The sequence below is a fragment of the Meles meles genome, chromosome 8, assembly GCF_922984935.1.
Source record: "Meles meles chromosome 8, mMelMel3.1 paternal haplotype, whole genome shotgun sequence".
Classification (NCBI taxonomy): Eukaryota; Metazoa; Chordata; class Mammalia; order Carnivora; family Mustelidae; genus Meles; species Meles meles.
In genome coordinates this window covers 31,276,527-31,289,980 of record NC_060073.1, presented here as the reverse complement: position 1 = coordinate 31,289,980, position 13,454 = coordinate 31,276,527, and the positions used below count along the sequence as shown (strand labels likewise).

Here is a 13,454-nt window from a genome sequence, read left to right as displayed (position 1 = left end):
AACAAATAAGGTTGCCTCAGTGGAGATAGGGTTCCACCCATCCCTCCTCCAAGTGATAGCCTCCATCACCTTAAAGCAAGTTGCTGAACGCTGGGCTTCCGTTTTCTCAACAAAATAAGGGTGATGAACTACTCATCTCACTCCAAGCTTCCTACCAGTTGAAATACTTGGTGATTTTCTAATGGGATGGGAGGAAAGCCAGGAAATGTGCAGAGATGGTTCATGGATATATTCTGAGGCATTACTAACTCCTGGGTAATAAACTCAGAAGGAAGTGAAGACGGGGGTGGGGACGAGGAAAGATTCCTTAAAGTGTAAGATTTCAATTCACCTTGCAATCAAACTGCCTTTGATGTCATTGATTTTCAAAACTTGTCCCCAATTTTAGAATTGAGATAGAAATAGCGGGCAAAGGAACATCGCACATGGTGACAGAGTAATATTATTTTTTAAATACTCACTCAAAATTTCCCTTAATATCTTTTCTCTGATTTATGTGACATAAATAAACTACATTATGGTGTGAGGGACTATAAAGGCTTTATTGCTACTTGTTTGGTATTGCCTGCATAACTCACTCTGAGTACCAGTTGTGGGTAACTCCAACGAAGGGCCATAAAACATTTATAGCCTGACACTCCACTTTCTACACTTTCTATAAAGACCGAACTTTGGTGCTCACAAAAATACTTACAAGTGTAATAGTTAGTAGTGAAAACTTCTTTCTTTTATTTAGATTACAGATTTCTAGTCTGCAGTAAGAAAAATAAAGTTTACAAGGGAGATTTACTTCTCTCTGCAGGATCTCAAATTATCTGGCAAATTCCTTCCCCAAGGAAAACTACTTTTCAAAGATATCCAGGGTAAATGCATACTGAAATTAGCATAAAATTGGCAAGATCACTTGTGTCTACACGTTTGAATTCATTTGTAAATAACGACTACTCACCTCCTCGCTTCCCCACCCCGGGACCAGACTCTTCAGCATCACAGGTGCCGAAAGACTTACAAAAAGGAAGGAATAGGAACAAAAGGATGTTGGCGCCAGGAGAAAAACAGAATCTCCTAGAACAAAAATAATCTCGTACGGAATAGCAGATTCAGTATTAGGTATTACCGAAATTTAAACTGGCTTTTAAAATGGTGATCAGGGATAGTGTATAAAATTTATTAGGTCGTCTACAGTGCCTGTCTGGTTTGTTTAAACTTTTTTCAGCTTATCTTGAGGGGCAGATTTCTGTGCTAAGCACATAATGGGTGTTAAACCAGTATTGATTTTTTTTTAAGGGGAATGGTCAATAAATACAAACTTTGCTGTTTAACTTTTACTTTATGCCTTACGGACCAAATGATGATTTCCATGAACCCTAAGTTTCACTACTCATGATTATAGAAGAAACGCAGCTCTGATATACAACAAAAGATCCTCAAAATAATCACTAAATTAACCCCCGCCGAACTGCGTGGAAGTCACACGGGAAATGTTTGGGTAAAGTCCTGCTTAAGTCCCAAGTCTCAAACGAAAAACTCCAACACCAAGTGTGCATAGTGAGTTTAAATGTCTTGTAATTAAAGTCATCCAGATGGTAGTTGGATTAATCAATGAAGAGGCAGTATTTACCTTCGGATAGAAGATTCTGAAATCCAGAATGAGAAAATTCCCAAGGTGGGGGCGGGGACAGTTAATAAGAGCCCCTGGGAAAGGTCCTTTCAACGAGGATTGGAAAATAATACGTTTGAATTTGAATCTCTTTGAATATAAATCTCCCCTAACAACAGGAAAAGGGTCCTCTCGCACAGCAAGCTTTGTGCAGGAAGGGAGTAAACGGAACTGTGAAACAGCCCGCTCAGCTGCTTCTGGTTTGGGACTGGGCTCCGAGAAAGAAATCGCGATGTGGGAACTGAGTATTTGAGACACTCAAAATAACTCGAAGGGTCAAATAACGAACTCCAGGCAAAGCGTTGACAAGCCTCCCCCTTTGCAGCACCTAGGCTGGGTTTCCGCTCAATTTCCCCTCCCGCGCGCGGGGCGGACTGCAGGCGCGGCCCCTTCCCACGCGGGGCGCGGCGAGCGTGGACAGCTCCCCCTGGAGCAGCCGAGGGCGGGAAGTCCGCGGCCCGTTGGCTACCGCCGGCGGGCACCGCTCGGGGTTCCCGGAGCCCGCTGGGCGGGCAGGCCTCGAGCCTTCTCCGCCCGGCTGGCCCGAGAGAGGCGATCGGCAGCGGCGGAGGCCTCGCGGGCCGCCCGCCTGGCCCGCGAGCCGCGAGCGCGGGGCGCCGAGGGGAGGCGGGGCGAGGCCGCGGGGCGGAGGGGGGCGGGAGGTGCATCCTGGGAAATCCACCAACATGGGGCGAAGCGGCCGCCGCCGCCGCCGTGAGTCCCGGCCGCGGATGCCGCCGCTTCCCTGACGCCCGGCTGGGGCCTCGCCGCGCGCCGCGGCCTGGGTTCCCCCGGCAGAGACCGGCCAGCGCGCCCTCCGCCCGTCCGCCCGCCGGGGCCATGTGAGGGGGCAGCTCCCTCCGCCGCCGCCTCCTCCTCCTCTTCCTCCCCCCGCCCCCTCCCTCCCCTCCCGCCCCCCATACACAGGGCCCTGGAGGAGCCCCCACTGCAGCCCGCCCTCCCTACGCAACCCCCACGATGGACAGGAACTACGCGACCTCCGGCTTCGCCGACCCGCCGCCGCCGCCGCCCGCGCCCCCCGCCGCCCCCGCCACCGCCAGCGCCGCCGCACCACCCCCCGCCCCCGCCTGGGCCTACGAACCCCGAGCCGCGGCGGCCGCCGCCAGCAGCAGCTGCAGCAGCGGCAGCAGCCCCAGCCTCAAGGCCAGGTAGGGAGGGTGGGCGGCGGGGTCGTGGTGGGCCAGGAAAGGCCGGGGATGCGTTTGGGGCCTTCGCCCCTGTGCAGCGCCGCCCAGGGGTCCGGGCCGGGCGGGGAGCCCTCCACTCTTCTCGCCCTTGCCCGCGCGGGGAGAGGCGGATGATGACTCCTATGAGGTGGTCTTGGGGTGGGTGGGGGCGCCCAGTGCAGGATTCGCGCCTAGGGCTGGTAGGGGACTGTGAGTAAAAGGGAGGGCTAGGCGGGAGTCGTGGGTCTCCGTCACCTCGCGGGTCTTGGGCTCTCTCACATGGTGAAGTTTGGGTTCGTGCCTGAACTGGGCGACCAGGGAGACCGGGGACTGGCTTCGGGGGGTGAGGGGGGCCCCTGAGGAGTTCCGGGCAGTGACATTCCATTGTACTAGAACGGACAATGTGGTCTTGGGGACCCCGGCAGTGTGAGGGTGGGGGAGGCGCGAGAGGAAGAGGCGCCGAGCCGCGTCCCTGGCATTGGGGGGGACCCGGGAGGGCTGGGCTGCGGGAGAACCCCTGGGGCGTGGGGCCCGGGAGGGGGCCTGGAGGGGCGCGAAAGCTGCGACGGAGCTGGGTGACATATGTTTGCAGTGGTAGCCAAGATTAAGCTATTTCTCTTCCACGCGTTCAAAGTTACTCTTGGGTTTCCTCCCCTTTTAACAACAGCAGGAAGTAAGGAATCTTTTTTTTGCCTTCTGTGTCTTGGGGTGACTAAGAATTGGGAAGATATTGGACGGGGGTGGTCAGTGAAGGCCCTCAAGGTTGAAGAACAGAAGCATGCTTCTCCATCTCGGCTTCTGAAACCCTGATTGATTATGTAGCGCGGGGTTCAAGAGTTCATCTTTGCTCCATCATGACCAAGGGAACCTAAAATGTTGACTCTTACAAGATATTTAAGCTCGCGGGAAATGTGTAGTAGTGCCACACTGTGAAATGGTCCATTTGAATGATAACTGGAAGGCGTGGTCTGCTTTGGACGATTTGGGAGCGGGGTGTTTTAAAGCCACCTCTGCCGAACAATGCAGAATCTGGTAGGTGCAGCTTCTGATTACAAGGACCAGGGAATCCTGGGTTGCTAATGACTTCATCCTCAGCTACCAACAGGAAGCTTCGTGGCTTTATGATCTCATCAGATTTCTTCACTATTGTCACGACAGAAGTGAACTTTTTTTTTTTACTTTATACATTACAGTTATCTTCTTTGTTTTTGTGAAAGTTCCACCTTTATGATTTGGAAAATAATGTGTGAAGAGTAGTTGGTCTTTGTCTTAATACCTTGGGATGATTGAGAGAGAATGAGAAAAATTTGATTCAAGAAAAGGGAAATAAGCTTTCTCAGAAAATTTTAGATCCTTTGTTTAAAAGAGCTGTGATTAAAAAAAAAGAATAATAATATGATGTGCCAATTTGGAGCTAAATAATTGCTGAAACTTTTCAGAAATAGCCATAACTTTGTATTATATGCTCTTAAGACATTTTAAGGAGTTTTATGAAAGATGTTTGGCACTTTTCCCATTATTAATTTTTTTTTTTTGGTGCTGATTTTTCAAATAGCTTTTGCATTGAGTGCGATAATTTACAAATTAAAATTGCTTTCTCTTTAGTGAACGATAATGATAGGTATTTGTGCAGCACTTTCAATGTTTTAAATAAAAAGTATTTTATTAGGTAAATGGAACAAATTCTACTTAGTTATTTCTGTTATTTCTTTTAGCAGAATACTTCTGAGGCAAGAAACTAAAATCTGCTTGTCATATTTTCCAAATGTTATTTATCAAAGTAACAAAGAATGACTTCCCAAACACATTTGAAAACAGTAAGTAGATTCATTTGGAACACGTAATCTAAAAGAGGTTTATTTTCTGTTTTTTGGAAGTTATTGATTCTTAAATGCTAAGCCCCCCCCTTAAAAAATATGTATTTTGGGGGTGGAGTTAACTAAATTTTAGCATCGAAAATGCAGGCTTTTCCCCTCCCCCACCAACTTGCTTTGTTAACATCTTGTGTTAGGATCAGGCCATCTGTACAGGGCTACGCACACTTCTTAACTGTACCTCATTTTATTCTTCAAATTGTGAAATGTCCTCTTTCATTTCAGTTGTATAGAAAATACTGAATCAGAAATATGGCCTGTAAATCTTTAAGTATTCTGCATTTTTAGAAGCCCATTCATATTTTTATAACATTTTAGAAAGCTTTTTCATAATTCATATATCAGTTGAATGTTTTTGTTCTCCTTTGTGGCAGTTTCTTCTTGAAGGTGCAAATGAGTACTAGTTGTGATGATGTGATATGGATACTTATCCATAAAGAATTAGCCTGTCTGTCACCTTGTTTCCAGTAACCTATTCAGAAGCTAACAGATGGTAATGACATTCTGTTGTTACTGACATGTCCCTACTTTGTGTCTTTGCTTGGTCCTGAAATGGAGTATTTTCATTAGTTGATGGGGAAAGAACATGGCAAACAATTTCTCATTACTTTGAAATTAATACTTTTTTGGTATAACAGCTCCATCAGGTATTAGGTATTTCTGTTGTATTAACAATTAAAAAATTAAGAGCTAAGGGGAAATTCCCAGCATCTTACCATAGGGTGTATAGAGTTTTCTGAATATTTCTGAAATAGTACTCATTAGATCAACAGGAAATTCAGGGATAAAAATTGGTCTCATAAATATCAATTTATTTGTGTTCTTCTCAGTTAATTTTAGGGACTGAATGGGCATATCTTTGCCTATCACCATGCAGTTGGAAATACTTTTGATGGGGCTCTCTGAGATACTATTAATACCTTTGCATACTTCTGGAAATAAGATGATCATCAAGAAGCTGCAGATCTTCCTTTTCTCTACCTGTTATTTATATCTTGCACAGAACATCGAGAGGCTGTTTCATCATGGTGATGATAGATGTGTTTGTATTTGACTATGCACCAAAAAGTGACTAAATAATACTTTGTTTAAAGTAGATTTTTATCTGTTTTTGTAACTTTGTCACTTGAAATAGTCCATTTTTTCCATGCCAGATTTTCAAATTTCCTAATAGATAAGTTCTTTCTGATCATAGTATGAATGTGTAATGAGTGGGATAGGTACCCCTCCAAAAAACAACCAAAAAATTAGTAGCTTCTCTAAAACTGGTCAGCTACTGGGGCGCCTGGGTGACTTAGTCAGTTAAGCCTCCAACTCCTGATTTCAGCTCAGGTCATGAACTCAGAATCATGAAATGGAGCCCCAAGTTGGGCTCAAACTGGGTGAGTAGCCTGTTTAAGATTCTCCCCTCCGCCTATTGCCCCCAACCCAGGTGCATTCTCTTTCTTAAAAGAAAAACAAAAACAAACTGGTCAGCTACTACATTAAGGCCTTTTTGAGTGAGTTTTAAGTCTAGTTTCCTTCAAGGCTTTTGGAAAAAGACCTTGTAAGATCACAATTTATGGGGAATAGAGACAGTCCCAAATTAGTGAAAGGTTATTTCAAACAAACTTCTTTCGTTCAGAAAATATTTTCCCATAGAAGCAGTGTTGTGAGTAATAAAAACTATCATTTACTGAACTAATTTGTGCTAGCCACTATTTTAATTGATGAGTATATGCACACGCACACACAATGTTAACAATTCTTTGAGGTAGGTATTATTTTTACTTTATGAATGAGGAAACTAAGGCACAGAGACATTAAGTATATACTAATTACAAGTATAATCAAGTCTAGTATACTTAACAGCCATTTAGCTAGTAAGTAGTGGAACCAGGATTTAAACCTGGATGTTGTGGATCTGGAGCCTGCACATTTAATTACTGCACTGCACTATTTCATAGTAAAATAGTCTGAAAATACAATCTATGTTATAGGTTAAATGAGCTTTTATGGCTGACCAGGTGTCATCAGTATCCTTATTTCAATATTCTTGTCACTTTGACGATTTTTTCCCGATGGAAATGTGCCTTCTTTCACTTTCATGGCAGTCTACTTTGCTGGTTTTCCTTGTACCTTCCTGGCTCACTGCTTTTCCCTCTTCAATAGTTCTTACTCTTCTGATCTCTACATATTTTCATTTTTTCCAGTGCTTTGAATTGATAGAATTTCTTGTTCTTTCTCCAAAGGATAATTACATCCATGCCTATGATTTTAAATGTCATCTCTGGAGATGCCTATGTATATGTCTAAGGCCTAAACATGTTCTGATCACCTAATTACATAACCTCTTTGAGCTTTTAATTGGGAATATAACGGCCATTTAGTGATGAGCTCATGCTCTCCATACCTGCTCCACCTCTGCTTGTCTAAGGAAGCCTGCCTCAGTAAGTCACACGTCTGTCCATCTGGTTGCTCAGGTCAGAACTTGGGAGTTGTGTGTGCTCAGTCTCCAAGCCCTACTGCTTTTTTATCTCTTAAGTATATCTTGAAATTGTCTACTTCTTTGTTTCTACTGCCACCCTGACCCAAGCCACCATGATTTTTCACTGCAGTAGCCTCCAAAGTAAATAATCTTGAACCTTTTCTTTCCTTCCCTCAATTAATTCTTTCCATAGTTGGGCCGTTCTTAGTCCCTTCCTACCTTAAAACTTTCATTCATGGGGCACCTGGGTGGCTCAGTGCGTTAAGCCTCTGCCTTCTGCTCAGGTCGTGATCACAGGGTCCTGGGATCAAGCCCCGCATCAGGCTCTCTGCTCAGCAGGGAGCCTGCTTCCTCCTCTCTGCCTGCCTCTTGCCTACTTGTGATCTCTCTCAGTCTGTCAGATAAATAAAAAAATCTTAAAAAAAAAAAAAACACAAAAAACAAACTTTCATTCATGCTGTTAACCTCCACCTAGGTAACTCACCCTTTCCCCACCTCTTACCCTGACTTCTTAAGGTGTCTCACGTTGGAACCCCACTGCCTTCCACCCTCTGCCCTGTATTGTTTTATGCAGTGGTATGGATATTAGAAATGTGAAGATGGGGTCTCCTGTGTGGCTCAGTCCGTTAAGGGTCTGCTTTTGGCTCAGGTCATAATCCCAGGATCCTGGGATCAAGCCCAGCGTTGGGTTCTCTGCTCAGTGGGAAGCCTGCTTCTACCTCTCCCACTCCCTCTGCCCCTCCTCCAGCTTGTGCTCTCTGGCTCACTCACTGTCTTTCAAATAAACAAATAAAATCTTTTAAAAAAAATGGTTTGAGGATGTAGGCTGCTGCTTGCTTTCTACAGAACTTTCCTTGCTGTGCTCTCTGGAACAATGAATACAAAAATGTATCCAGCAAAACCTGTCCACGTTTTTTTTTCCCCCATTCATTAAACAAATATTTGAGTGCCCATAATATGTGAGACATGGTTGCCTTTATCCTCAAGTATTCTATTTCTGTAGTGAAAGCTTGAGAAACCAAATGATGTGCAGTTGTTCATTAGCACATACTGAGCATCTTTGAGTTTCTGTTACTGAGCTAAATTCTGTGGAGTACCAAAAGAATGAAAAAGACACCGTCCTGCCTTTCAAAGAACTTGTGATCCAGAGGGGTGACAGGGTAAACACTTACTGCCTCTCTGCTTCTAAATGTGGGAGTGCCCAGGGGCTTGGAGTTCTTTGGTTTTTCCTTCTCTCCTCACCCTAGCTGAAGTTGCCATTTATATCAAACAACTTTCAAACTGATCTCTCTACATTTGTATCTGCCTCGCTGCCTCCCTCTCATCTCCAGTTGGATATTGGATAGATATTTCAAACATAATATGTTCAAAACATGATTATCACCTTAATCTCCCCAACCTGGTCCACCTTTAACCTTCCCTGACCTCAGTAAATAATACCACCATTTGCTTAGTAGGGCATTCCCGAAGATTGGCGCCATCTGTGATCGTTTCTTTTGTCCAGCATTCATCCCCTCAGTAAATCCTGCTGGTTTGAGCTCCATATCCATAATTTCCCACATGGACTGTTACAGTTGCCTCCTGTTGATTTCCTTGCTTCTATTTTAGCCCTTCTAGAGTTTATTAAATATGCAACAGCCATCAGCATTGCAAAATATAAATCAGGTAATGTTACTCTGCTTAAAACCTTCCAGTGTTACTCAGGAAAATCCAAAGTCTTTATCATGGCCTACAAGGCCTTACATGATCTGAGCCTCAGCTTATTCTCTAACCTCATCATTCCACTCCTTCTACCATCCCTCAGCCACACTGACTTTATGTGTGTTCCTAAAACATGCTAAGATTAAGATTATTTGTGTCCTAGGACTTTTGCACTGGCTATTCTCTTAGTACTGTCTTCGTAGGCCTTTGCCACTCTGACTGCCCTATCTACAGTAACTTCTCATCAGTGCATCATATCATAAAGCATTATTTTCTTGATAGCACTATCACTTTCTGAAGTAGTTTTGTAGATTTATATGTATTCTTTATCACTACTCTTTCCTCATCTCACTGCCACGATAGAATGCCTGTTCCATGAGAACTGGGATCCTGTCTGTCTTGTTCACATCTGTAGAAGGCAGTGTCAAGTAGGGGTTGATAGTGTAAACTCTGAAGTCAGAATTTTGCGGATTATATTTCGATTCCACTTGCAGTATGATCTTAAATAAGTTTCTTAGTCTCTCTGTGCCTGAGTTTCTTTGTATTAAATGAGGGTACTTTTTAGAATTCTTGAGAAAAGTGTTTAGAATGGTATCCATGTTCTGTATTACAGAGACTAGCATATAGAACATTAGCTTTGTTGTCAGCACTTTGACATTGTCAGAACAATGTCTGGCACATTGTAAGTGCCTGTTAAACTTTCAGCAAATGAATTGAATAAATGTACTACTATGTTTCTTTTTAAGAGTTACAAAAATGCTTTGGAAACTTAGAAGAAAAAATTATATAAAGTTCAAGGAGATCATGGAAGCGTGTGCCAGGTATCCTGCACACAACTGATCTGGATTACTGTCAGAGCTGCAGGAGTGGAATAAGGGAATAGCATGAAGAGGGAGCTTCCAAGAGCAAATGTTACAAAGAGGGAGGAAATGGAATCTGCTAGACCAGTTAAGGGCTGATCTTTGAACTGGCATAGCCTCACTTTTGCCACAGTCTGCTGGTCCTGGGCCTGATGCAGAGTTACGGGGGAGAGACTGTACACAGGTGTGTCTCAGTGGGGAGGTCATCAGGGTAACACTCTACTATAGTGTGTTACTGCTAGATTTTAGAGGGCTTTGATGACAGGCCATGGAGTGTAGCCTCTGCATCTCAATAGGAAGCTTTGAAAAGTTTTTGGGAAGGATAATGATGATGATATGAGCAAAAAAAAAAAAAAAGTGTTGTATTAAGATTATTTTGGCAGTTAAGTACATAATGCATTAGAATTGGCAGAGGGAGAGAACAGGACACCAAATGAGAGGCAATTCATCAGAGGAGACAGAGGGAGGTTGTATTAGTCAAGGTTCTCCAGAGAAATACATGATTTTTTATGGGGATGGATGGAGATATGTATATATGATAACTATGATATCTATCTATCTATTTATCTATGATTTATTATGAGGAATTGGCTCGCACAGTTATGGAGGCTGAGAAGTTCCATGCTCTGCTCTATGCAGTCTGGAGACCAGGAAAGCCTGTTGTGTAATTCGGTCCGGTCCTAAAGCTTGAGAACAAGGGAAGCCCATGATGTAAATTAGAGGGCAGGAGAAAATGAGATGTCCCAGCTCAGACAGTGAGGCAGGGAACAGGGGTGGATTCCTTTTGGGGAAAAGGAGGCAGAAACAGTGCTTAATTTGGGTATCCTGTGGCCAGTGAAGGTGACAATAAAATGAATCATCAGACATCCACCCCTTATCAACTTTATACCTATAGACATCTTTATTTGGGGTGGGGGGAGAGGGCGGGGGGATGGGCAGAGGGAGAGAGACTCTTAAGCAGACTCTGCTGAGCATGGAACCCCATGTGGGGCTTAATCTCACAACCCTAATACCATGACCTGAGCTGAAACCAAGAGTCGGATGCTCTACTGACTGCACTACCCAGGTTCCCCTATACCTATAGGCATCTCTTTAAACTGTACTTAATCTTCAAAGAAAGATAACAAGATCATAATTTCTTCTAATATGATTCAACTATCTGTGTACAACTGAGAACATGTCCATCCTTTCCCCAGGAGAGGGGATTAAGTCCTGTGATGTTTACTCTTCTCGTTATTCCGTAACTTAAATATTAGGATTTAAAAGTAGCAGTACTTTAAGTACTGTGTTAGAAAATCAGTACATCTTATGTCACATAATAAGGAACTAAGAGAAAAAAAGACAAATATATATCTGTATATATACACAGATGTCTGCATAACACAGATGTACAAAAAAATAAGCAAAATAAGGAGGAACTACTCAAGACAATTCCAGTTCTTGTTTCTTTAACTGGTTTCGTGCTCATAGCTGGTATTATAACTGCCTCTTCCACTACCCATTCTGTTGGCCTTCAGCAAGTATCACAGCTGGTTGTGGTTCTTTACCTGGTAGCGTGACCCAACCTTCACTTCTAAAGGGTCTGTGCCATTATTAGTCCTGCTTGGATTTAGTTGTAGTTTTCCGTTGACTTTAATGACAGGGCGTGGTAACACTTGAGAGTCACCTTAAGGGATGCCCTGTATTCCAGACACACTCACCCTCATTTCCATTGTGGAGTATTTCAGTTTCCCCCGATAGTCAGATCATTCACCCAATCCAGTACTGTAACATCCTTCTTTGCCTGTTGGTTCAGTGGCATGAGGATCTCAAAGTAGTCAGATGGCAGTCTTAACTTCTAGTCCAATAGAATCATTGTTGGTCTCCTAATGAAGCAGTCCTCCTGTTGGACCTTAGACCTGTAGACCAGCGGACCATAAAGTCACTGGCACAGGAAGTAAAAATTTGGCTAGTGGTTCATAAGGGATATTAATGAGTGGTGACAGTCCCAATCTACCCCTTGATTCCCAGGCCCATGAAGCATAGGTATAAGAGAAACAGCCCCAGGCAACCGGATGCTGATTCAGAGCATATACAGCCTTTTGGAGAACCTTGTCCTAGCCCTCAAGGTTTTGCCACCTACCTGGTACTAAAAAAAAAGTCTTTAAAAGGCCATCCCACCATTCTGTCAAGCCACTGCTTCAGGTTGTTAGCGAACATGGTAAGACGAGTGAATTCCATAAGAATGGGCCTGCTGTTAACTTCTGTTGCTGTGAAGTGAATTCCTTGATCAGAAGCAATGCTGTGCTGGAATACCAAATTGGTGGGTCAGGTGTTGGCCCACAGATGATAGTTTTGGTCAAATCACTGAAAACAGGGAAGTCCATATCCAGACTATCCCCAGTAGGAACAAAGTGTTGCTCCCTCCATAAGGGAAGCTGTTCAGTGTAGTCAACCTGTCACCAGGTAGCTGTCTGATCACTCTGGGAAATGGTGCCTAATCAGGGGCTCAGTGTTGGTATCTGTGGCTGGCAGATTGGGTACTCAATGTACTCAGTACTCAGTGGCCATAAGCAAGTCAGCCTTAGCGTGGGGAAGTGCATGTTGCAGAGCCCCTGCATGACATCCATTTCTGCCACCACAGCCACTTTGTTCATTAGCCCAGGGGCAGCTGGGGAAGGAGGCTCTCTGTTGTCCACAGACCAGGTCATTCTATCCATCCTCTGCTGAGGTCACTCTTTGGTAAGCATTCACATGGAAAACAAATATCCAGTTTTTTTTGCCCATTCAGACATGTATCCACATACCTTCCTTTGTTACCAGTTTTCCAGTTATGTTCCTACCAGATCCCCAGCCATCCAGCCAAACCATTGGCTGCGGCACATGGATCAGTATATAATTGCTCTTCTGGCCGTTTCTCTTTTCAAGCAAAATAGACCTCCAGGTACACTGCTTGATGTCCTGCCCACTGGGAGGGTTTCCCTTTTTTACCACTCTCCTTTGGAGATATACCAGGAAGGGGCTTTGGGGCTACAGCTATCTATGTTAGGTGGTCCTTACGGATCTTGCGGGACTACTTATAAACCAGGTCCCAGTCTTTTCTTCCTCTGTCAATTGATTGTAAGGGTCCAGGCTGGGAGAAAAAGGCAGTGAAGCAGGAATGGGGACCATAGGCATTTGGGCCACTTTTTTTTTTTTTTTTAAAGATTTTAGTTTTTAGTGATCCCTGCACACAATGTGGGGCTTGAGTCTACAACTCTGAGATCAAGAGTAGCATGCTTTCTGGATTGAGGTAGCCAGGTGCCCCTGGGCCATATCTTAATGTAACTTGTGCCTCCCGGACCTGGTTGGGCCCAGTCATATATATGCCACTCCCGTTTGATGATGGAGTATTACTGTGCATGCCCATCTTTGTAGCTTGTTGGATCAGATAACACCCAGTTGATGATGGGTATCTTGAGTCCCGTGGTAACTTGGGGGCCCATGGTTAAACATTCAGTTTCTATTGAGGCTCAGGGTGGGTTTTTCAAAAAGAGAGTAGTTAAACATCATCCCTATCTGTTATTGACACTTTAAGGACTGGTAGATCTTTGGACCTTACGGGCACAGCAGCCCGGACCTATTATACAGCCTTTGTTGTCACCCAGAACTAACAGTTTTTCGGGTTACTTGGTATATAGGGCAGAGTAGCACACCCAAGTGGGGAATATGTTGCCTCCAAACCCC

The 13,454-nt window shown here is 44.2% G+C and overlaps 1 protein-coding gene across 3 annotated transcripts in view; it reads left to right on the top strand.

The window, feature by feature from the left end:
- Positions 1–2,308: 2,308 nt before the first annotated feature.
- The window catches only part of QSER1 (glutamine and serine rich 1), a 77,020-nt gene continuing 65,874 nt past the window's right edge, over positions 2,309–13,454 (top strand). For 2 of the 3 annotated variants that reach the window (XM_046016104.1, XM_046016103.1), the window contains exon 1: positions 2,309–2,829. In XM_046016104.1, coding sequence (XP_045872060.1) covers positions 2,639–2,829 — 191 coding nt within the window. In that variant the 5' untranslated portion in view covers positions 2,309–2,638. Of the gene's footprint in view, positions 2,830–4,565; positions 4,665–13,454 lie in introns of all 3 variants that reach the window. The other variant, XM_046016105.1, reaches the window with a different exon arrangement.